The 23,056-nt window shown below is 47.3% G+C and overlaps 1 protein-coding gene across 1 annotated transcript in view; it reads left to right on the top strand.

The window, feature by feature from the left end:
- Positions 1 to 23,056, top strand: part of SETD2 (SET domain containing 2, histone lysine methyltransferase) — a 69,766-nt gene that overhangs the window by 2,610 nt on the left and 44,100 nt on the right. Inside the window, exons 2-4 of the mRNA XM_074870002.1 lie at positions 12,668 to 12,683; positions 15,997 to 20,435; positions 22,630 to 22,761. Of these exons, the coding sequence (XP_074726103.1) occupies positions 12,668 to 12,683; positions 15,997 to 20,435; positions 22,630 to 22,761 (4,587 nt within the window). The remainder of the gene's footprint in view (positions 1 to 12,667; positions 12,684 to 15,996; positions 20,436 to 22,629; positions 22,762 to 23,056) is intronic.

Genomic DNA, 23,056 nt, shown 5'->3' with positions numbered 1-23,056 from the left:
GCTCTCTGCGTCCCACTTGGCAGTCAGAGCTCAGGTTCTTGAGAACTTCAGCGTCCAGCAAAACCAGCTTGCCTCACCTCTTTGGGTGCTAAAATTGTGGCCAGCTTGAGGCCCTGAGCTCGGAGCCGCTGCCAAGCTCCACGCAAGGTCTGCAGCTCCTCCATGGAGCTGCCCGACAACAACCCGGACCTACTTGTTGGATGTTTGTGTTGTAGGCTGGGAGCAGAAGAAACTTTATCTCTTCTCACTAGAGCTGCAGCGACGCAGCTGATACAGCCAAACCTGGGGCAAGCGAGCGCTTCCTTCGAGAAGACACCGAGATCATCCCTGGCCGCTGGAGGGCGGAGGACCCTCTCAGACAAGTGACACCTTGGTGGGGTCGTTCCACGGGGGGGCGAGACGGATTGGGTTGGGACTCCCGGGGATATCCTCAGCTGGTGTCTCGTGTTATGGTGGAAACTGCAGGTGCTGCGGCAGGTTCCCTTGCACGCCCTGTGGCTGAAATGTATTTATCCGCTTGTTCTTCTGCGCTTTGCTGCAGGTAGACCTCCCCAGCTTGAATTTAGCTCCATTTTGGGGGAAGATGGTCTTTTTACCATGCCGTATCTCCACCAGACCGGTGACGCTGGTGGGCCTTGGTGGTGCACGTGGGGGCTTTGGTGGGGCCGGGGTTTAGGTCCGGTGCATTTGAACACCCCATTGACTTTGTTAATGTGCCTTGATACGGATTCAAACAGGGTAAAACTTCAGGTTTTTGGTTGTGGTTATTACCGTGGGGTTTTTTTTAAGGTGCACTGCAGCTGTAGAGACTCGTGGGCCATTCGGTGTTTGTGTCGCTTTGGGACTTGATTATTTTTTGCTTGCTGTAGGCATCTGGATTCTGTTTTCTGCTTTTCTCTAGGGCAAACGACTGGTAACATTGGTGCCCTTGGCACAATGCAGAAGCTCCTGACAAATGTGCTGTGGTTAAAAGCCCAAATTCAGATCCTGGAGTATATGCTAATCCATCAGGGAGGTGCTAATGGAAGGGAAGGGCTTGGTTTTACACCTGCATTTCCCTTTGAACATTCCTCCCCTCTATTAAGGACTCTAATGATGGTCCCACAGCGTGTGAAATCAAGAATAGTAAGGGAAAAACTTGGCTCTCCTTGCCTGAGTGTACCTGAGGGTTTTTCAGCTCTGTGCTTAAGCCTTAATGTCTCTGAAAAGTCAGTTTATTTAAAGAAAACTCTCTTTATACACCCAAATTTGTTTCGGTCGTGGGAGGAGGCCTTCACCTGCTCGCCTGGCCAGCCAGTAAGTTATCAGACAAATTTCTCACTTTGGTTTATTATTTTTGATGTCATTGTAGGAGAATTCCCAGCTGGACCCGAACTTTGTGACGCTGGTTGCTTGCAGCGGAGCCAGATTAAATGAGGTCGTTTATCTCCCGGTTGGGTATCTCTAGGAAGGAGATGTGGATGCTGTGCAGCACTGCCTGTTCTGCTCTTCTCTTGCCTTTTTCCTGCTCCATCCACAGTGCGTTTTTGGTACTGTTGCCCAGTTCTCTTAAGAACGAAGCCTGAGGTTTGTAGCTTTGCTCTTGGTGAAGTCTTATTCTCTCTGGTTTTTGGTGCCAAACTTTGGGTCTTGCCATTGTTGGGGTTTGAAGGAGGAGGACTTCTTGGCTCGTCCTTCTGCCCTGGATTCTTGTGCAGCTTCCACACACTCCTCCTCTTCCATCTGCTTGCGGTCCAGCGGCGTGCAGCAAGGGCAGGGTAGATCTGCAGTGTTTAGCTTGAGGGGGAATTAAAAAAGGGAGGGGAAAAAAAAAAAAAAAGTCCTCATTTTGGCTTTGAACAGTTGAGGTCCCTGTGGTTTCTGCCAGCTGAGACGCCTATAAATAGGAAAATGGTGCATTTTTCCAGGAGCTGGCTGTGTGTGAGCATGCTGGGAATGCTTTTCTCCTTTGGTTTTTCCACGTTTTAGGTCTGTGGATCGGTGGTGCTCCTCTATGGTGGAGTCGTTAAAGATGGAATGATGTGTGTGAGTGGGACAGGGAGAGTGGTGGCCTCAGGATGCCTGCCTGGGAGGGTGTGCTCGAGCCAGTTGGGTTTCTCAAAAATGAGGAAATTTAGCAGCTGTAGGCTACTCAGGCAATATATTTTGAGCTCCAAGTCGTTCCGTGTACCTTTAGTCACCCAGACATGTACAGATAATTACACACTGCACACGTAATATGCAAAAGCAGCTCATATATAAACCGAGCTCTCCTAAAGACTGCGGTTTGGTGATTGCTTGGAAAAGAGACAGAGAAATCCCTGGGTTTTGAAAGGAGAGGGCTTCCAGATGGTTCTCTTGTCTTAGTTGTTTCTAATTTTCCTTCTGCAGTTTAATATTTTCCTTGCACTGGCTCGAAGTGGGCTTAAAGGGGATAGGTGACAGCCTTCCTTTGATGTCCTGTGTTAGAGATCTGTTGATGTAATTCTAAATATAATTTGTTTGTGTGTATATTTAGACAGGGAGAGAGGATTTATAAGCACCTATTTTTAATAGACACGGAAACATAAAGAAAAATTAATACGCTTACCATATGTGCTTGACCTTCATCCCAATTAAGAGACTGGCTGCATGTTGTTATTTAGATAATTACTGAGATTTATTAACGAGCTGAACCGTGGTGTACTGGTGGAGCCGTGCGAAAGTTTGGTGCGACTTGGTGCTGCAGGAAGCGACCAGGAGCTGAAACGCTGCGGTCCAGAGGCTCAGATCATCAGGGGTGGTTTGTCACCCGCATCGGCGCAGCCACGTAACCCCGCAGGCCAGGAGCAATGTTGCTTTTTCCATTTTACACCATCCCAGGCTGCGCTTTGTTCTCGTTTTTCCTTGCTGGAACTGGTAGGATTCATTGAGAAAAAGTCTTGAGAAAGTCAAAGCGTGGCTCTGGTTTTTGTAGGTTTGGTTTGACACTTGCTGCAAAAGGTATTTTTTTTTTTTTCCTCTTGACTTTTTTCCTGCCTTTTCCTGTTATTTTTTTATTGGTAAACCTCCTTAAAAATGCTCCATCCCTGCAGCTGGCCCTCTCCAGCAAGCTTCAGCCTTTCGAGATCCACCCCAGAGGCTGCCATCCCCCAAAGTATCTCCCTGACATGGGGCGGATGTGGAACAGGACCTGAAAGTCAAGCAAAATGTGGGCCAGGAGTCAAAATACAACCCAAAACATTGATGCAGGGGGAAGAGGCATCGGGCTGGGTCTGGGAAGGAGCTGGAGCCTGGGCAATACTCGCTCTGAAGCACCATTTTTGGGACCAAATGCGGGGAATCTCTGGCTTCACCCACCGTCGCTCAAAGATTTTAACAGTTTCCACAGCATCGTGTTGTAATTGCATTATTGCCTTCCTATTTGAAATGCATCAGCGGAGGTTTTGCAGCTAGAAATAAAAAGTGTGTCATTTTGAGTTAGCAGAAAACAATTATTTTTAACGTTTGCAGCCTTCTGTAGCGTTGGGTGTCCAGCAGAAGAAACTCGGGAGCCTGGTGCTTGGAGTTTACTTGCACAGCTCATTCTCAACTTGCACTTTTATTGCAAATTTCTGGTATAAAGGAGGATGAAAGGGGTTGAATTTATCTGCTCCTACAGTGATTTCCCTGCCTGGTATCACCTTGTGTTTAGCATTGCCACAGCAACCGGCCGCGATGTTTTAGAGCGATAGCAGGGTGCAGGTTTTCACTCACTAGCTCTCATTTCTTCTTGCCGTGTTAGGCTGGGTTTAATTTCACTAAAATAGTTTGATTTAAAGTGCTTGATTCTCCAAGAATTAGTGTTGCAGGGAGCTTGGGTTTATTTTCTTTTATTGAATTGAGAGTGGCTCCCAACATGTCTCCCACTGCTGACTTAACCTGCCGGGCAGGTTTTGTAATAGAGGATTAAACTTCATCTATAATTGCGTAAGAAATAAATACGTTAAGGATTTTATATTAAAGCAGCAACCTTAAGCTTGGCTGGGGCGTTGCAGCATTTTATTTACAGCACCGAGCAAAGTTTTTTGGGGTGCATGGTGCGGGTTGCAGTTCCTACTCTCTGAAATCTGAATTTAGGGGAACCCCTGATGATTGGGAAATACCTTCTTGTTAAACTTGGGCTGAGGGCGGGAGATTTTGTGAATGCAGACTTCAATATGGTGAATTATGGAAGTGTTGTATGTGTGTCTGTGGGTTTAAGGTAACCTTTCTCCTGAAGCAGGTAGATGTCTGCAAGCCCAGCCTGCAGTCCGGAAGCAGAAATCTTTATCTGCGAGGCATTTTAGGTGACAAAGAAGATCTGCAGTGCCAGGGGGTATTTGTCATGCAGGCTTGGTGATGCCTTGGTAAGGTCGGGTTAGGAATTTGCTCGCCCGTGCAAGGAAAATTCCTCAGGTGAAGCAGTGCGGGAGGGTGCAGGAGGGGGAGAGCCCCCCTGTTTTTTTACCCGGGGGTGAGAAGCAGCCGCAGAAGATGCGGTGTAGCCGGGGGGCTGCCTGGGACCCCGCTCAGCCCTGGGGAGCGAGGCCTTCCCCGCCTTGTGCCTGCCCTCCGAGGGAGGGGCATCGCCTTTCTGCTCTGTGGGGGGGTTTTTCCCTCTTTTTAGCTCACAGACCTAATTACCCAGAGCCATTGCTCAGGTCAGATGAAGCCTCCAAGTCTGCGTGTGCAAGCTGCCGAGTGCTCTGCCAGGAGTGAAGCCCTGTGCTGGTTGCCTGTAGTAATGATCGTAAGTCAGCTTAGATATTTCTGATTATTACTCTTTTTTTAAAATTCAATATGCTTTCAGGTTCCTTGCCTTCCTCTGCTTCCCCTCTGGCTGCAGAGGAACGCTTTGGAGAAGTGTTGGTGTAACTTGTGCTGGTATTAGAAGCTGGGTGCAGTCACTTGCTTTTCAGCAGGGTTTAAATACTGGAATTATTTCCCTGGTATCGAGCATCTTTTGACTTAATTAGAGCAGTTTAGTTCAGCACACGCTGAACTTTTTCTGCGCAGCCCGGTGATTGTGTGGGATGGGATTTGAGCAAAATTAAAAACCAAACTGTTTGTTTCTACTAATTCCACTAATTCCTTTTCCCTCCAAGCCCAGAAATGTTACCTGGCAGCGCCTGGAGATGCGGTGCCTCGGCAGTCGAGTCAAACATGACCATCCCTGCCGGGTTACGGTGGTACGTGAGAGGGAATTTTGCAGAAGGCTGGCACTTGTTTTCTCTCCTTTTGTTAATGAACTCGTCGGATATTTGCTAGAAATCTGCAGCAGAGCGTTAGAAGATATTTGCTGCTTCTCCTGGTGGCAAGCGATTTGGGCTCGCAGGGTTGGGAGCCCCAGGGCATGCGGTGGGGGTAGCTGGGATGTGAACACAAGATTAGTCCTAAAAGCGGTTTTGTGCTGGCAGGAGAAATGCCTTGTTGTGTGGTTGTACCATGGGGGTGCCTCTGCTTAAACCAGCGTCGCAGCCTTGCTGTGGCAAACACTGTAGGTAGATGCATGGAAAAGTCCGTGGCCTGAAGAACCTGGAAATAAATAAAGGTAGGATGGGGGGGCAGATAATAAAAAAAAAAGTTGGGAATGGGGATAACCACCTTAGTGACTTGTTCAGGGTTGCACGCACGCTGTTGCAGAGCTAGGTGCCGGCCCCGCGCTTTTAAGCCTGGCCTAACCCTGGCTGTAGGAAGGAGGTTTTAATTTCAGCCTTTTGAATGGTTAGAAATTGTTCGGTGAGATGGTGAAAATGATGAAATAGTGACCTTGCCTTGCACGCTGCAAGCGGCCTGCTCTGATGTAAAGCTGCCCGTCGGTTTTAATGCGGGTTTGGGGGTTTCTTTGTGCAACTCCTGTCCGTCCATCCTGCCCGTGGTACCCCACAGGGAGAGAGCAGTGTCAAAGCATCCTGCATCTTGCCCTGCTTGCGTGCTGGAGGTGATAAACTGCATTTGTGTTAGATCCAGCCTCCTCCTTCCCCAGCGGCAACTGCAGCCCTGGATGCTCCAGTGTGCCCGCATTTGAGGAGTTAATTGCATCAGGTAGGGAAATGCCGTTTAAGAGTGCCTTGTATGCGTGAAACATTGCCTTTTGTTGCAGTTTGTGCCTGATTGTGTCAACAGGAGGTGATCTTTTGAGGCAGAGATGACCCGAAAAGCGATCCCATTTAGAGTTTGTTGATGGGAAGATGCTAACTCTAAAAGCTGCTGCTGAAATCTCTCCTTCCCCGCTCGGCGAGGAGGAGGAGGAGGAGGAAGCTTTCCAAGGACATGCTCCCATGGTACTGAGCCAGAAGCCGCGGTTTTGAGTTAAGCTGTGGATTTGTGCCCTCTCTTTTTGGCACCGTCGCTCTTCCGTCCCCCCTCCGTCTGTCCTCGTCCTTTCCCTTGCCTTGTCGGCGTCGCTCTGTAAATCCCTTGCCCGGCTGCCATGGGAACAGCATTGCTTATGATGATTGCTGTCACGATTTCAAACTTGATTTCTTCTTTAGACGTGCTCTGGCACTGAGCAGATAGGGGAGAGCAGGAGCCGTGTGAGTGGTGCTGAGTTTGGGAATTCCCGGGCAGTTTGGGGGAAGGAGCAGGGTCCTGGGATGCTTTTGCTGGAGCAGAAGACCACTGGAAATTTTCTTCTTAAGGCAGTGTTTTTCCTGAAGCAGAAGATCCTAGCTTCTCTCAAACACTGGTATTATTAATACACAGATAATTAAATAATTAGTAAATGAAGCTTTGGCCAAAACAGCCCCCCAAACCTCCCTCAACCTGTGGCTTTTCGTATGCTCCTGCCAGGGTCTGTTTTCTCTGACCCACTTTCCTTTGCAAGAGGAGCAGCAGCAAAAGCAAACTGTTTTCAAAAATCATCCTTTTCCCCCTTGATTTCTTCCCTTTCTCTTCAGGGTTTGGTTGCTGTTGGGTAGACCTGGCCCAGGAAGGGTCTGTGTGGGCTCTGCCGGACCCAGGGCTTGGGCAGAAGTCGTCCCTTCGCGGGTGCTGCCAGCTGGCAAAGAACAGGCTTTTTAGCTCGTGCCATTTTTTTTTTTAACCTATATTTTCCCCAGCTGTGGAGAACGGAGTGTAAATGCTCGTAGTAAAAATTTATAGCGTTATAAGTTTTCCATATTGTGGTGTAATGCTTCTTGAAATCTGTTCTCGGTGGCTCTCCTCCAGCCCGATGAGAAATGGGACCCCGGACTGGGCTGAAGTGGAAGCTACAGCAGTTGAGTTTCTTAAATCTTCTTCATGCCTGCTGTTGAAATGGCTCGTGTCCGGGGTTTTTCTTGATTTATAAAGTTCATTTCAGGGGGGTGTATTAGGAGGGAGCATTCACCAATGATTCCAGGTGACTGCATACACCAGTAACCCATAATCTGTGTTAAAAGAAAAATCCCTTTCTGACACGCTTGTGACCATGCAGGATGCCACTCAGCCCTTACCGTGTTTGTAAGTGAAAGAAGAAATACTTATTTTCGGTATATTCAGTTACTTGTTTTCCTGGTGTGTTCAATCCTCTCTGTTCTTTCATATTTCAGCACAGGAGAAATGGTGTCTCTTCCCCCGCTCCAAAATTACAACTCCAAACCCGGCAAAGATGTTGTATAAACCAGAAAATGCTGATTTAGGAAAGCAGGGGATGGGAGGGCTGCATCTGGGGGATGTGCCACAGGGACAGGTATATGCTTACAGCTGCCTTGACCTCCTTTTCTGGAGAGCTTGGCTTGGTTTCAAGGTTCTGTTTAAATAAGATGTTTGATACTGTTAGTGATTTCCCCCCCCCCCCGCCCCCCGGGTGTGTTTTAGCCTTTCCTCTGTCTGTGGCTTTTTTGGGGAAGGAGCAGGATTGTCTATTAACTCCTCTGCTTTTTTTTTTTTTTTTTTTTCTGGTTGTACATTATCCAGTTGTGGTGCAGTATTTCTGGGAGCAGGGTCACATTTGGGTATTAAAAGCACAGTGCTCTGTACAAAAGATTTCACAGCAATGTAGCACCGTATTTCAGTTAATCATAGGCACTGCTGCACATTTGTCCTTGGCTTTTGTCTCTAGCCGGCCACATTAGAAACTAATAAACCAAGCAGGCCCAGCACTTCAGGCTTGTAAGTATTTTACCAAATCACTCAGTTTTAAGTGTGGCAGGAGCTGAATGACAGTGGCAGCGAGGGAACATCTGCAGCATCTGCAGTGGCAGGAGCCAGAGGTGCTGCTGGGCCGCGGGGAAATCTGCCCAGATATTTCCTTTTTGGCTTGAGGATCTTGCTGGAACTGCAAGTCTCCACCCGAGGTGTTTGTATTTCCTCCTGGTGTGCTTAGCCCTGGGGTTGCAGATGAAGGTCCTGGTGTTAGGTGCTGGTGCATCCACCAGCACCTGTGGAGTCCATCTTCATCCCCATGCTGGCAAGACCTGGCCTAAGCAAAACCGGCTGGAGGTTGGAGTTTCCTCCGGTTTGAGTGCTGAGGTTTTGCATTTTATTTCCTTTCTTCAGAAAGAAGGGTGATTGCTGAGGCAGGTAGGCTTTCAGATGGATCTATGCTAATGCCTGCTCAATACCCCATCAGCTCATCTGAACGCAGGGTGCCTGCCCAGGATGGGCCTTTTTAGGCCGGCAGGGTTGTTAGTCTTGCAGATGTTTAGATAAGAAGAGCTTTAGGCTTCCAGATTTTTCTCTCTTAAGAAAATAAAAAAATAATAAAAAAAGAGAACATATGGGAGGTGAAGCTCTTCAAGTTTTGTCTTAATGCAGACCAACATTTGTTGTTCAGACCTCAGAAGCCTGAAGGCATTTTTTTTTTTGTTTGCTTTTTTAGCATAAGCAAAGCCTGTGTATAGTGGAGATTACAATGTGGATTACATTTTATAAAGGAGGGAAGTCTCGTTCATGTCAAGCTGTTTAAGCATCTAAGAAATGCTGGAGCTGCTGAACCTCAGAATTAAAATACAACCTTATTTTTTATTAACATGCCCATGACAAACCTGGGATGTTTCCATGAGTAGGAAAGCTGAAGGACTAAAAACATGGAAAAAGGATGCTATTTGGGGCCATTGATAAATTTTAAAGAGTTTTGGTAGAAATGTGGGTCCATAGCCTGAAAAAAGCCTTTCCTGCAAATACAAACTCCTTCTGTGTGGTGCGGGGGGTTTGGGCTCTGCTTGCTGCTGTGCTTGCTGTTGGGTGCAGTTGTGTGTTTGCAGGGTGTGTGCCAGCACATCCTGCTCTCACCTGACCCCTGGTTGTTGTTAGTTAATCAGGTTGAACTGGCAGACAGGCAAAATTGTTCTTTAAATTTTATTTTAGGGGCAGACTGATTTTTTTTTTTTTTTTTAAATAGTAATGCATAGAGCTGCTGTAGACAAATAAAAGATGGGATAGTTCCCTGTTTGTGTTTTTTTTAAATTTATGAACCATTTGTTTGTAGAGGTCCAGTTTTATTTTGGGTTTTAACAAGCCCTTTCTCTTGACGTTCACAGAAATGAGTGCATGAATCCAGTGCTAATTTTAATAACAGTCTTCCTCTTAGATACCTGCAGATAGCAAAGTGCAGCTGGAGGGAAACAAGTGGGATTGCTCTAACCCTCTGGGGCTGGAAACCTGCTGGAAAACCGACGGGTGGTGCGTCTGGATGGATCCCCAGCTTGCGTACGCTCTTGTTGTGCCGGGTCTCCTGTGTGCCAGGTCCTTCCTCAGGCTTGTAACGTGGGGATTTTATGTAACTTCAAACCCAGTGTGGGAGGAATTTGGCAATAGGCTTTTGAGCAAACAGCGACGCGTTCACTAATTTTGGAAATCTATTTATGTTGGGTTTTTTTTTTTTTTTGATCTGGGGCAAAAGAAGAGGCTGTAAATGGAAATGGGATCCATAACCCAAGCTGGCTACCTCCTTTGTTAAGGTTACCCTGTGCGAGGGCACCTGTAGCAAGGTGGGTGAGTTTCTGCTGCCAACGGAGGGGTAATTCAGGAGGGAAAAGCATTTGGGCATAACTCCTGAAATACCACTGCAGAGAGGGAATACTACTGTTCCCTCTCTGAGAAGAAATACTTCTCTGTCCAGAATTAAATTGTTTGTACAGGCATCTAGGACTATACATCTGCTTCATTCTTACATGTTTTAGTTTAGACAACCAGTTAAATTCATGCAACATCTTCTTCCGTTTGGTCCCTTTTTTAACTGTTTTCTGTCTTTTAATATTTTGATTTCTCACTTGCCACCCTTTAAGTTGCTCAAATTTTAGTGATTTCCCGCCCCAAGGACAGACAAGTCTGGCTACCGTGTGTCTTCAGAGCAGCAAGATTGTCCCATTTCCTAATGCAGCTCACTTTCTCCTGCAAGATTTTCTCTGGGGTTTGAAGGATCTCAACTGTCTTTTTTCCCCTTCAGTGCATGACCCCCCCAGTGCAGAAGCTAGTGCTCCGCTGTCCACCTTCGTGGAGCGGCTGGTTTGAGGTGGCAGATGCTGAGGCTGCTTTACCCACCTGGCATCTCGTCCGGGAAATGTGCTGCTGTGGCTGCAAGCTTTGAGCAGGGTGTGAGCTTTGAGCTGGCCGTGATTCCTGCTGTTTTGTAGGCATGCTCTCTCGGGAAGGGAAAATTTTATTCTTAGCTTCCAGTTTTTGGAGACTTCTACTTTGTGTACTTGCCAGCATTTTAGCTTAATACTGGTTTTATGCAGCATTCCAGCAACAAGAGGAAAAATGAATTGTTAAGAGGAATTACTTACTTTACTCTTGCAGCAGGGTATTAATTATAAATACTAAACTTCATTACCTGTCTCCCAGTAGATAGCTACTTAAATCTGTGTTCTTATGTATAAAGAGGCAGCTATTTATTTTTTGGTTTAGGACCGCCAGCTTTCGTCTGTTGGTTGTTACACTGTGCTGTATCACAACATGTCAGGTTATGGATGTCTTGAAAATCTTCATAGAATCATTGAGGTTGGAAAAGACTTAAGATCGAGTCTGATGTTCATGTTGGGTCTTGTTGGATGTTGGCTACGCTGGACCTCAGTGTTGTTCTCACCCCTTGTAAACGCTTGTGTTTAACACTCAAAATATGTGACCGTCAACAACGTCAGTGTCCTAGAAGTTGAAAACTCCACTTTCTGTGATCCTAAAAATGAAACCTCCTTTTAGGCACTAATTTGTGTCCAAGTGCAGGTCTTACAGGGCTTCTGACCTCCTCTGCATCAGCGGGATGTTGAATTCATGGCTGGCTTAACCCCATTAAATCACTTGCATGCCCTTGTGTACTCCACAGCTTGCTTAAACTCACGGCTCGTGTTTCCTCAATGAAAACAAACCCTGTTCTTGCTGCTCTGAGAATAATTTACAGCCTTATAATAAGCTTTATCAATTGGACATGAGCCTTCATAGAGGCAGGGGTGTATTACTGCTAGTGATAGGTCTTTCTAGCAGGTTGCTCCCAATTCTCTGTTGATGATGGTTTAAATGGGGAAATAGGTGGTTATTGCTGTGCTGTCACCACTGTGGCTCCCTGCCTGGGTTACACAGAAACCGAGAGCTTTGGTTTTCTTTTCCAGAAACTGATACTTCTCGATTAGCCGTGAACCTTTTCTGCAAGAAATCTTTCACCGTGTCACCACAGCAGCACCAAATTAGGGCTCAAAAACTGATAAAATTTAGCAAAAGTCCAGCTGAAAACTTCCCATGTATCTACAAGGTAGACAAGGAAAAGGCTGTCTGCATGCAAACGTGAAAGTTAGAGCACTGGAGAGTGCTTTTGGACCTCTAGTAGAGGAAATACCAGATAAAGACAGATGAGCTGTTGACATCTCGGTTAAGGTGTATCGGTAACTGCTGAAAGTTTTACATCTGCTTCTGCAGTTTTTCTTTGGGGGCCGAGAAACTCGCTGAAACTCTCCCAGGTATCGAGCAAAGCAAGGAGAGAGTCGTCGTGTTCTTGTCCTTCTCCTTCCTTGTAGGAGAAATTAATTTGCTCGTGGTATCGGAGTGAAGAACTTAGGGAAGCAAAGAAAAGTTGGACTTTCCCGCTGGCTCAGTGTTGCCAGGTTTGGTTGGAACCAAGGCGATGCTCCAGATGAATTCACTGTTGAGCGGCTAGCTGTCGAAGTACTGATTAATAAAGTCTAACCATCATGGCCAATAGCCGGGCTGCAGATCCGTAGCAGGTCATACAGCAGTAAGGTGTTCATAAGTATCTTTAATTTCTGTCCGTGAGAGAGGCAGATACTTTTCACTCTTTCTGGGCCGCTAAGGAAAATAGTAAAATCGAAAGAAAACCAAATTTAGCTTCCTACATCTCATTTTCGAGATTTTTTTTTTTATATGTGTCACCTCTGCAGTGCCTGTTGAAATAAGGTTCTTGCTGGTTTGCAAACCCGCAGAAGACAACACCAAGCCAACAGTTTGCTCAAAAAAGGTTTGCTCTGTCAAAGTCCATGCAGGATTTTCAGTGTTGAAATTCTTGAGCTTCAAAACTCTGCTGTGCTCCCCTTCAGAGGTGGTCGGCATGTCTGCCTGAGTGTTGGGTGACGTTGGTAGGGCCTCCTCTTGCAGCAGGATTAGTTGTGGGTTGGTTGTCACCCTCACTCTGTGTCCCTGGGTCCGTCCCGTTTGCAGTGCCAGATTTCGGATGTTGCATTTCTTGATTCTGCCTGATGTTTACACCTTCTTTTTATGTTTTCTTTTGCATGTTTTCTCGGCTGGATTGCAATAGAGAAGAAGAAAATGAGGTGAGTAAAACCGATTCCTTTCTTGATGTAGCTCCCGAGACACGCGTTAGCCCAACCTGGTTGGTTTGACCTATAGAGTTCTCGAGTCCAGATCAAGCAAACAAAGTTCTGGGGGGCCTCTAGTTCAGTGGTTAAATCCAGGAAAGCAGGGAAACACCTTCAATACCACTTCTGCCACCTACACGGAGGAATGCGATAGCAGAGCACGATGGTGCCCTTGAGTCATTGGGTGTAGGTAGATGCTGCTTTCTGCACCGTGAGATGATTCTTTAAGGACTTCATCTGCAAGGAAAAAAAAAATCAGTCTTGCTGTGTGTGACTCAATGGATTTAAGGGGAAAGGAGAGAACTTGGAGGGACTGGAACATTTTATAATATCCCGGCGTAGGAACGATTGCTGCTAATAATTTTTGATGCTGTAGGACCGTATCTGCTCTGGTGGTGCTGGTGAACATACTGGGTGTCCTCCCTACGTTCCCAGCAAATTGAGAGCTGCAGGAGCGCCGCTCCTTCAGTAATCGTGTGTGTCTGCTGAATATGCAGTGAGCTTCTATCACCTTTTTTCTTTCTGCAAAATACCCCCAGCAACGTTCTGGGGAATGTTCTCATTCTGTAAAACATTAAAGGAAGGAGAACTCCTCTCCTACTGGAGAGCTTTTGCCAGTAATTGCTACCTATTAAATTTCAAAAGCTACCTGTGGAGTATGTTTAAAAATCTGTAAGTCATGTTTTGTTAAACTTGGTGTTATTTAAGAAAAAAAATGCCTGGAAGCGTGAGCACATGAGGGTGAAACATTTGTTCTGAAATGTATCATCTCTGCTGAATGGGCTACCAAGAGGGGAGGAATAGAAGTTTAGCAGCTCCTTTTTTTGCCTCAGGTGCTGTGTTTCGTGAAAAGGTGGCTGTATCCAAACCTCATTATTCACATGTGAGCTCGGATTTCAGATTTGTTGCACTTGAAGTTAGAAGGATTTTGATCAAAACCGACACGCTTCCATAACTGAATTTTGCACATAAAATAATTTCACAAAAGTTCTAGCAAGGAAGAAAACTCTTGAATGCTGCTGCACTGTATTTACTATATTTTAAAATATATATTATCTTTTTAATATGTAGGTGGTATAATAGGTGAATCCAGTCTCTGATAAGAATTCGGGTTCAGATTTGTGGAGACTTCTTCCGTTAGACGTATGCAGAGGTCAGGGGTAAAAAGGTGTGCATATCTGTTCACGCAGGGGTAATCATTGACCCAGCAAACCCAAAAAATTATGTTCTCTTGCTCTTCAGAGGGCTGAGCCCGGCACCCTACAGGAGGATGGTCTCAGTAGCAGTCAGACATGCAGAAACTCCTACCAGCTGGGCCAGACACTTGATTTTGTCCTTTATTCTTCCATGAATTAGTTTATATACATTTTTTGTATTAGTCTCTGCATCACTTCTGATGTGTAGATTCTTTTGAAAACGGGGGTAGTATTTTCAGCATGACTTTCTGGAGATGGCTGTGAGACAGTTGTGGACAGAGGAGTGTGTTTCAGAGCTGGACAAGTGTCTGGGCGTGCACTTTTTTTCAAGGTTACTACTTGGGTGCCCTTTTAACCATGGCACTCGTTTAAAAGCATCCATGAAATGGCACCCCTATAAATAAAACCTATGTAAAAGGAGTGATTTTTATTTTTATTTTTTTTTTTGCACCCATTTTTTTCCAGAATGCAGCTAATCATGTGCTGGTGAAGATAAATGTGTGCACGGTGCTGGGTTGGGTAGTCAAGACTGGTCATGTGGAGACTGTGACATGGTTTTCACAATTAAAATATAACCCCATGTGTTTCATCAAAAGTGAGGATATTTTTGTATATATGATGTCCAAGGGTGCAAACAGAATAGGATGGGGTTTCCATTCCTCCAACGTCTTATTTAATAATTTACTGTGGTGCCTTTAGCCTGAGCAGCTATGCATTGTTTTACAAAAGTTAAAGGATAACAAAATACGTAATAATTCACAGTGGGTTGCAGGAAACCGCTGCTGCTGCCAAAGATGTGTTCATGCAACAGTTATGGGAGGAAAACCCAGCTCCGTACAATTTTTTTTTATGCTGCTGTTTCTGTTAGAGTTATGCTTCTCACACAAAATGTAATTACACTAATGGAATTTGGATTTATGGGGATAAAGACTATTGACAAGAACCCTCTTTTACCACAGTGCCACAATATTCATCTTTTAGGGATTGTGCTCCTGTGACACAGCTTTTGCATAGACGAGCCCTAAGCTTTAAAATAGTTGGAGAAATGCCAGGATGGGTAAACATACGGTGCTTTATGCTCTGAAAATTTGCTAATCTTGGGCTTGGATAAATGCATCCTGTAAAGTAAGAGGTTGCCATGTTGAAGGGGCTTTGTTGCTCTAGACTTGCTCCATTTCCAAGGCCAGGGTTCAGCTGCGTGTGCTGGCACAGCAGCTTTCTTTGTGGAGATCTGGAGCTCTTAATATCTGAGAGGTTATGACTTTCAGGTCATTTAGCATCGAAAATGAACAGACTTGCTGTAGCACGGTCCTCACTGCAAGGTGGTGAGTGAGATCCTGGGCAGGAGACAGCAGAGAGCTGCTGGTGGGATGCACGTGGAGTGTATTACAGTCGGTTGGCCTGGAGGTGACAGAGTCATCACGCACGGCTGGGTCCTGATGGGAATTCTTGGAGGTTGTTATATTAAAACTGATCTACACCTGAGCCTGGAAACTTGTTAGGAATTACTAATGACTGAGATAAGGCTGTTGGCAGGAGGTGGGAAAGGACGGGGCTTAAAACTGCTGCTGTAATTCTGGGTAGTCTGATTTATGCTGAAACCAGAAGCATGCAGGTGCAGTCTTCTGGGACGTGAAATGCACTTAAAAGCTTAAAAATGAAGGATATTTTGTAGCCTGGGACCACAGCAACAGCACAAATAAAGTGGTGCCATCTCTTCAATTAACTTTAAATGTTGAACCCTATCACTTTTTAAAAATCCTAAGAATTAAATGAAAAAAGGACTTTCAGTTTGGTCATTAATAAGTCAGTTAAAAAGCCTCAGCCCAAACCCCAAAGGAGGTTTTGCTCCAAACTGGAAATGACTGGGGTAATTGCTTCTGTTCACGAGAGCGCCAGGCGCAGAAGGCAGCGCGGCTGTGCTATCCCAGACTCCAGCCCAGGGTATCGATTTCTATTTTATTGTCATGAAAAATTCACCAGGTAGAAGAAAATTGTGCAGTGTGCCTGTGAAACAGAGTTAAAAACCCAAACCCCGATTCCTCTGACTGCATCTCCTTTTTCTTTTGCAGGGCAAGCCTGAAACTGTGCAGAAGGCTGGCTTTATCAAAGGCCCGGTGTTCAAAGGCGTTGCTTCCAGTCGCTTTTTGCCCAAAGGCACCAAAACAAAGGTTAACCTTGAGGAGCAAGGAAGACAAAAGGTGTCTTTCAGCTTTAGTTTAACCAAGAAAACCTTACCGAATAGATTTCTGACTGGTCTCGGAAACGAGAAACAAAATGAAACTCAGAACTCCCCAGCAGTACCCCTTCAGACTGACTTTAACCCCAAAAGTAAAATGGACCTGGGGGATGCCGCTGGTTCAGCTGAGGAGTCTTCACCTCCAAAACCGAAGGTAGAATTAGGGAAGATCCATTTTAAAAAACATTTACTTAATGTCACAGCAAAACCGCCACCAGCTACAGCAGCGACGCTACCGCCGCCACCGCCGGTTGTGGCCCCGGTGACGGAACCGGTGGCGCTGGCCGCGGACTTTCCCTCAACGCCGCCGCCTCCCCCGCCTCCCCCTCCGCTGGCGGCGTCGCCGGCAGCGTCGATGCTGGTTCCTGCCGCCGCGGCCTTGCCACAGCTGCCGGTCGTGCTGATGTCGACGCTGTTGCTGTCACCGCCCGGGGAAGCTGAAGTCCCCGCCTTGAAGGAGCCGTGCCACGTAGTACCGAAGGAGTATTTGGAGCCGGACGTCAAGCAGGATGCGGTGTCGCGCGGTTCGGAAGAACGTGTAACTCAAAACGTGCCCGAGCAGACGGAAATAACTCCGCAGAAGGAAGATTCCCATATTGGGAAGGAGGATGAGGTTTCCGACGGCTCGAAGGGTGCTGCTCTGTGCTCCCGGAGGCAGGGGTCGAAGAGGAAGTTCTCCCAGTCCGACGGCACGTTGCTGGGCTCCGAGTCTGATGAAGATTCAGTGAGGACCTCCTCCAGCCAGCGGTCACACGAGCTGAAGATATCCAGCACGGAAAAGGAGAGAGATCCCAGAAGAAGCTCCACGTCCCTCAGAGGTGACGACCTGGGGAAGTCCTCCTCGCGCTCCAAGTCGGACAGGGATGAGAAGTACTCGAGCTATTCAAAATCAGAAAGAGATTCGCGGTATGGCTCCTCCCGCTCTCGGTCAGACAGAGAGAGGAGGCGAAGCCGATCTCATTCTCGTTCCCGATCCGATCGGGGCTCCCGGACCAGCTCTTCCTACTCGAGGTCGGAGCGGTCCCACTACTACGAATCCGACCGCAGATACCATCGGAGCTCCCCGTACAGGGAAAGGTCGAGATATTCCCGTTCGTACGCAGACAGCAGGGCGCGAGAGAGCTCAGACTCGGAGGACGAGTACAGGAGGACACATTCCAGGTCGAGCGACTCGAGGCGTACGTCGTCCCATTCCTCCTCCTCCTACAGAGACTCGAGGACTTCTTACTCTAAGTCGGACAGGGACAGCAAAATAGAGTCGTCTTACGCCGACGTGGAAAGGAGAGGAAGGTCTTCTTCAAAAGCAGATAGAGATTCAAAAAGGACTTCAGAAAGTGAAGTAACCAAAAGGTGCTCTCCCCTTGATGAGCTAGGCTATCGAAAGGGGACATCCCATTCTAAGCCCGACAGTAATGTGAATTCCTCCCGTTATAAGTCCACCCCTTCAAAGACCCCCACACCAAAGCCTGATAAATTTAAGAGTTCTTTCTGTTGTACAGAATCGATCGACGAAATAAAACAGCAGTCTAATTCTCTAGATTTAGAGACCTCTTGTCTAAAAAGCAATGAGATCAGGGTGTCCATTGTGAAAAAATTTGAAAGGGAAAAGACACTTTCTCCATTAAATCAGTTAAACGATTCGCCCGCTTTTAAAAAGGCAGACGAATCGAAAGCGGGTTTTGCTAACTCAAAGTCCGAGGAACTTCTAGGACACGAATGCCACGACAGTGTTAAGGAACAGGAAACTGTATTAAAGATAAAGCACGATCAGTTAAAAACGTGTTTCCCCACGGAGTTGAGTGTAAATGGGTCCCCGGAGGGTAGGGCTGACGGTTTGGCAACTTCCAGTGCCTCCAAACCAGAGGATGTCACCGTGTCTGCTGACAATAGCCTGTGTTGGTCAGAAGCGTCGCCTGTCGTGAAGATGAGTCCGTCGTATCCGTTGCCATCTAATGGGTTTGAGAGCACGTACGTGTCTCAAGAGCAAGAGCCCGACGATTCTCGGATCCAGTCCAGCGAGTGCAACAGTCTGTTTAGGGAAGCGGAGGCTCCGGTCCCGCAGCAGCAAGGGGAAGCCACCCCTTTGCCCACGGTGAATGTAGATCATACTAAAACTCTACTTAAAAAGCTGGATGATCAGGGGACTCTGTGCGACAAAACCAAAGAACCAGTTTTTTGCTACATTTCAGACGACGCCACCCCTGCTTTGTATCATTCGGAAGTTGAAATTGAAGCGGAACCAGCAGATTTAAAAGTTACGTCTGAGGCTTTTCTGGACATGCAGGTAGAGCCACAGACCGTTACGTGCGATTACGAGAGCACGGAGGATGAGCACTCAAAATCTGCCGGTGACGATGAGCACGGTCATCCTGCCCATAAAATCAGCCTGACAGCGGAGAGCTCGAGCAGAGATCCCTCCCAGGACGGCTGTTCCCCAAGGCTCAGGTTGGACCGCCCCGCGCCAGAGGAAGGCGTCTCTTCCAAATGGGACGTGCCGCCGCCGGATGGAGCTCAGGAGCTGCTCCAGCACTCGGAAGCCGAAGAGACGCTCGAGTTGGATGCTCCACATGTTGCTCTTGGTTCAGCAAAAGGCAAGCTGTCGTTCCAAGATGAACATTCGTACTATTCGGAAGTGCCGCTGGAGCACCGCGTCAGAGAGGTAGTGGAGGAAAGCGCTGTTTCCACCGAGGGAGTTGGGCCGGATGATTTGAGAGTTCGGTGTCCCGGCGTGTTGGCCGAGAAGGACGAGGGAAACGAGCCCTTGGTGGCTTCGGCTTTTCCAGATGCCTTGTTTCCCTCTTGCGATGTCATTGTCACTGCAGAAGAAACGGAGATGGTAACTCAAGCCCAAACGTGCGACAGCAGCGGCAACGCCGCTGAATTTGTTCCCGCTGGCCACGATGATTACTCCGACACGGGGGAGAGCGACAGCGAGGGGGGCAGTGAAGACAGTGACACGGAGGACTCGGATTCTGATGACGGCGTGCCGCGGAAGAGGCTGCAGTCTGTTGTGGTCGTGCCAAAGAACTCGAGCATTGTGTTGGAGGAGACCAGCCCTGGTGTGTTACGGAGTATCCAGGGCAACAGACGCTTCTCTGACCACTGGGACGACGAGCGACCCGAGCCCAGTAGACCCTACTACGAAGAGAGGTCAGAGAATGTGGTGAGTAAAGGCGGTCCACAAGCGGAGAACAGTTGTTCTCCTAGAGGGATGGAGAAGAGTCTGGCAACTTCTACCGAGCTCAGCAGGAAGGAGACGGAGGAGCTGCGGCCAGATGTGTGCCAGCCTCAGAGCGATGGCGTTGACAGTACGAGTCAGGCAGACCTAACGGCAGACTCCCACGGCAAACCCAACCTGGACGAGAGAACGACGTTGAAGGAGCTGATGTCTGCTGGTAGACCGATCGGCCGACAGGATGAGCAGGCGTTTTGTCTGCCAGAGAGTTTTGAGAGCAGCGATAAATCCCGACACCAGATGAGCTCTTCCAAGCCAGACAGTAGACAAGGGAAGGGTGGGCTTAACCAGTCAGGCCTCGGAGACTTCTCCAGGCTGGACGGTTTTCATACAACGGAGGATCTGGGTGGTTTGGGGTGGGACTTTTCCCAGCCAGAGAAGCCCAGTAGCACCTACCAACAGCCAGATAGCAGCTTTGGCGTTTACTCGGGCTACGTTTACCAGCCGGGCTCAGGGGTGTACGGCAGCTCTCAGAGTTACTGGCAAGGCAACGGTTACTGGGATGCGAGGTCTGCTAGTAGACCTGCGGTTAATTATGACCGAATTCAAGGGCAAGTACCAGATTCTCTAACAGAGGATCACGAGGAGTACGAAGAGGATGACCGTTGGGATGATGATTGCAAGCCTCGTTTTCCCAGCCCTTCCAGTAAATGCCAGATGCCCGGGCAGAAAGAAAAAGGCTCAGTGCAGGCACACGAGATCAGCAGCAATTCGACCAAGGAGCCGTTGCCTGGCGGGGAGAAGAAGGAGGAGGTGAAGGTTTTGGAAAAAAACGATGTGAAAGAACGAGGTCCACCAAAAAAAAGACGCCCAGAGTTGGAGAGTGACTCCGAGAGCGACGTGGACTTGAGGGACAAGAAGAAGGAGAAACTGGAGGGGGAGCAAGTGGAGTCGGCGCCACAGGACTCCTCCATGGTGGGTCGGTTGTGTATCATGGACGACTTCAGAGACCCCCAGCGCTGGAAGGAGTTTGCCAAGCAAGGAAAGATGCCCTGCTACTTTGACCTTATTGAGGAGAATGTATACTTGACAGAAAGGTAACTGATTTTTTACCTTTTTTTTTCCTTGCCTATAGCAATTTCAGATTTTAACTTACATTTGGTCCCGTGATAGCTTTTTTTAATGGCCACGTTAGCATAATTTGGAGGGAGGGGGAAGGATGTCACATTCCCTACATCTGGCAAAGCTGTTCCTAAAGGAGATGATGCTGGGCAAGTGTTTAACCCCTCCCCGGGCCCCTTCTTCTAAACAGAAACCTCCGATTGGGCCCAGACAGACCCTGGTGATGAGAGGAGGTGAAAGATGGGATGTGGGGGGAGGATGATTTATTATACCCTCGGTCGTCTTGCAGCATCCCCTTTGTCTAGTGTTGATTTGGCCATCAGGCAGGACTTGCACACGTGGGATTACTGGCATCAGCGCCAAGTAAACATCTTATTATTGTACCCGTGGTAGTTTTTAAGAGTAATTAATTTTTTTCCCAAGCTTTTTGCTTTGTTCTCTACTGTCCACTGTTCATCTGAAGTTGGTGCAGCTACATTAGAGCCCAGAGCAGTATAGCAGCATCACCTCTGGGCTTGCCAGATCTTGTCTGGTTAGTGTCCCCAAATACCAGCTCACTCCCTCTCTGAAGACACAGGGAAATCTGTCTGGGTGTGAGAAAGGGTTTGGACAAACAATGTGTTTCCAGAGGCTTTGGTTACTTGCGTGTAATTATTTGTCATCTCAGATGAGTTATTTTAGATCTAACAGACTAATTTGAAATATCAGAGGGTAGCTGTTGGCTGCAGATTATCCTTTTCCCTTTTGCATGGGAATGTTGAACAGGATATAATCCCTGGAAGATAAAATCATCTATTTCTGAGATTTAGGGATGATTAGTATCACTTCAGGGCTCAACTGCCTTTGTCCTTGCCAAGAAAATACTCGCTCTGGCTTTAACGCGTAGGTGAGAGCTCCTTACGAGCGTGTAACCAGTTCTTATTCCCGGCACAGTCTGTGGTAAGGCCTTCTGATGATTTATGCCCGTTTAACTTCACGGTCCTTTTTCAGCTCCTCAAGGATGGCTGAGTAGCGGTGTTCCTGCCAGCCCACTGGGTACCGAGCGCCGGCGCTCACCGGCAGCGAGGGCACCTGGCCCGGCACCAGCTCGGGGGGACGCTTCACGTGGGCCAGCGTCACCCTGCGTTGGGCCTCAGGTGTTGGGGTCTTAACACTCGAGGCTTTGCCATGCCTTTTGTTCGCTCAAATGGCTTTTTGTCTGCTGAACGTGTTCTGAAAGATGTTCTTGATTCAGAGTCTGAATATCGACCGCTTACATGCAGGTCAAACCTGCTATTTATTTCAATCCAAGTTTTTTTTCTTGTGCCTTTTTTTGTCTTGCTGGGATCCACGCTCCAAAGCATTTTGCTAATCATCTCATGGCAACTAAAATACCAATTAATAGATGCCTTTGATGCCCTGCCTTTTCTGTAACTACGGTTTTCTTGTTTTCATTCTTAGCATCTTACCTGACAGAAAACCAGAGATTTAAGCAGCTAAACCCTCCAATTTGCTTTATTAAAAGAAAGCTGCTTTAAAATGGTACATGCGCTCAGCTAATATGTTCGTATTTCAGAATATAAGTTTTCTCCTGGCTTTTGGATCAGCAAAACCAAACGGACTATTACAGACTAGCTGAGGTTGGAAGGGATCTCTGGAGGTTGTCGCCGTGGTATTAGATGTGATTACACAGAATATAGTGTTTCGTGAGCTGCTGATCAAAGTTTATCCTTTTAAATGAAACGTTGGAAGTTGTGCTATGTGGTGAGAAATCCTCTGTCTAAAAAGAGCAGGACTGAAATTTCTGGAAATTGTTTTCTTTATTTGTACAACAAAATGAAAGGGTTTTAGTCCTTCCTCTGGGTGTAGGTGTGTGTCCATGCGCACATCTGCACTGAAAGTAAACTTGGATTGTGGACATTGAGGAGAAGGAAAAAAAAAAAAAGTTAAATATCCTGGGATGTCTTTCTGAGAAATCATCTTTTGTGGTCAGAAAGTCATCCCTTCCCGCTCAGAAATCGAGTGTGGTTACCCCCGTACCTTCTTGTGGTTATCCAAAGGTAATCAATCCATATGTCTAGCTTCTAGAGAATTAATTAATTTCCTCCACTACCAACTGATAAAGACTGAGGAGTAATTTCCATACCCAGATGCTGTCTAACCTGTATTTCAACGACTTCTCTTCAACAGGAAGAAGAACAAATCTCACCGGGATATTAAGCGAATGCTGTGCGAATGCCCTCCTCTCTCCAAAGAAGAGCGAGCTCAGGGGGAGGTTGCTTGTGGAGAAGACTGTCTCAATCGCCTGCTCATGATAGAGTGGTAAGCAGCGTTTCAGGAGTTGCCAGAGTTGGGCAGTGTTGTCTGTGAGAGACTGGAGAGTCCCTCAGATAATCCAGACTTCCCTTGGCGGTGGCAGTGACCTGTCTGTGCGCTCTCGTTTTCACTGGCTGGTGTGGAGTGATCTTCAGAACCTACACACCAGCGTTTAAATCTGACCGTAGATCTTCTGCGGGAGACTAGACTGTAGCAGCCTCCTGTTAAAACCTGCTACAAATGCCCGGAGTCTTCTGCTCCTCAGCCTTGACTCTAGTCCCGCCGAAGCGCGGTTGGAGGC

Source organism: Strix uralensis, chromosome 1, assembly GCF_047716275.1.
Source record: "Strix uralensis isolate ZFMK-TIS-50842 chromosome 1, bStrUra1, whole genome shotgun sequence".
Lineage (NCBI taxonomy): Eukaryota > Metazoa > Chordata > Aves > Strigiformes > Strigidae > Strix > Strix uralensis.
This window is presented reverse-complemented; position numbering and strand designations above follow the sequence as displayed.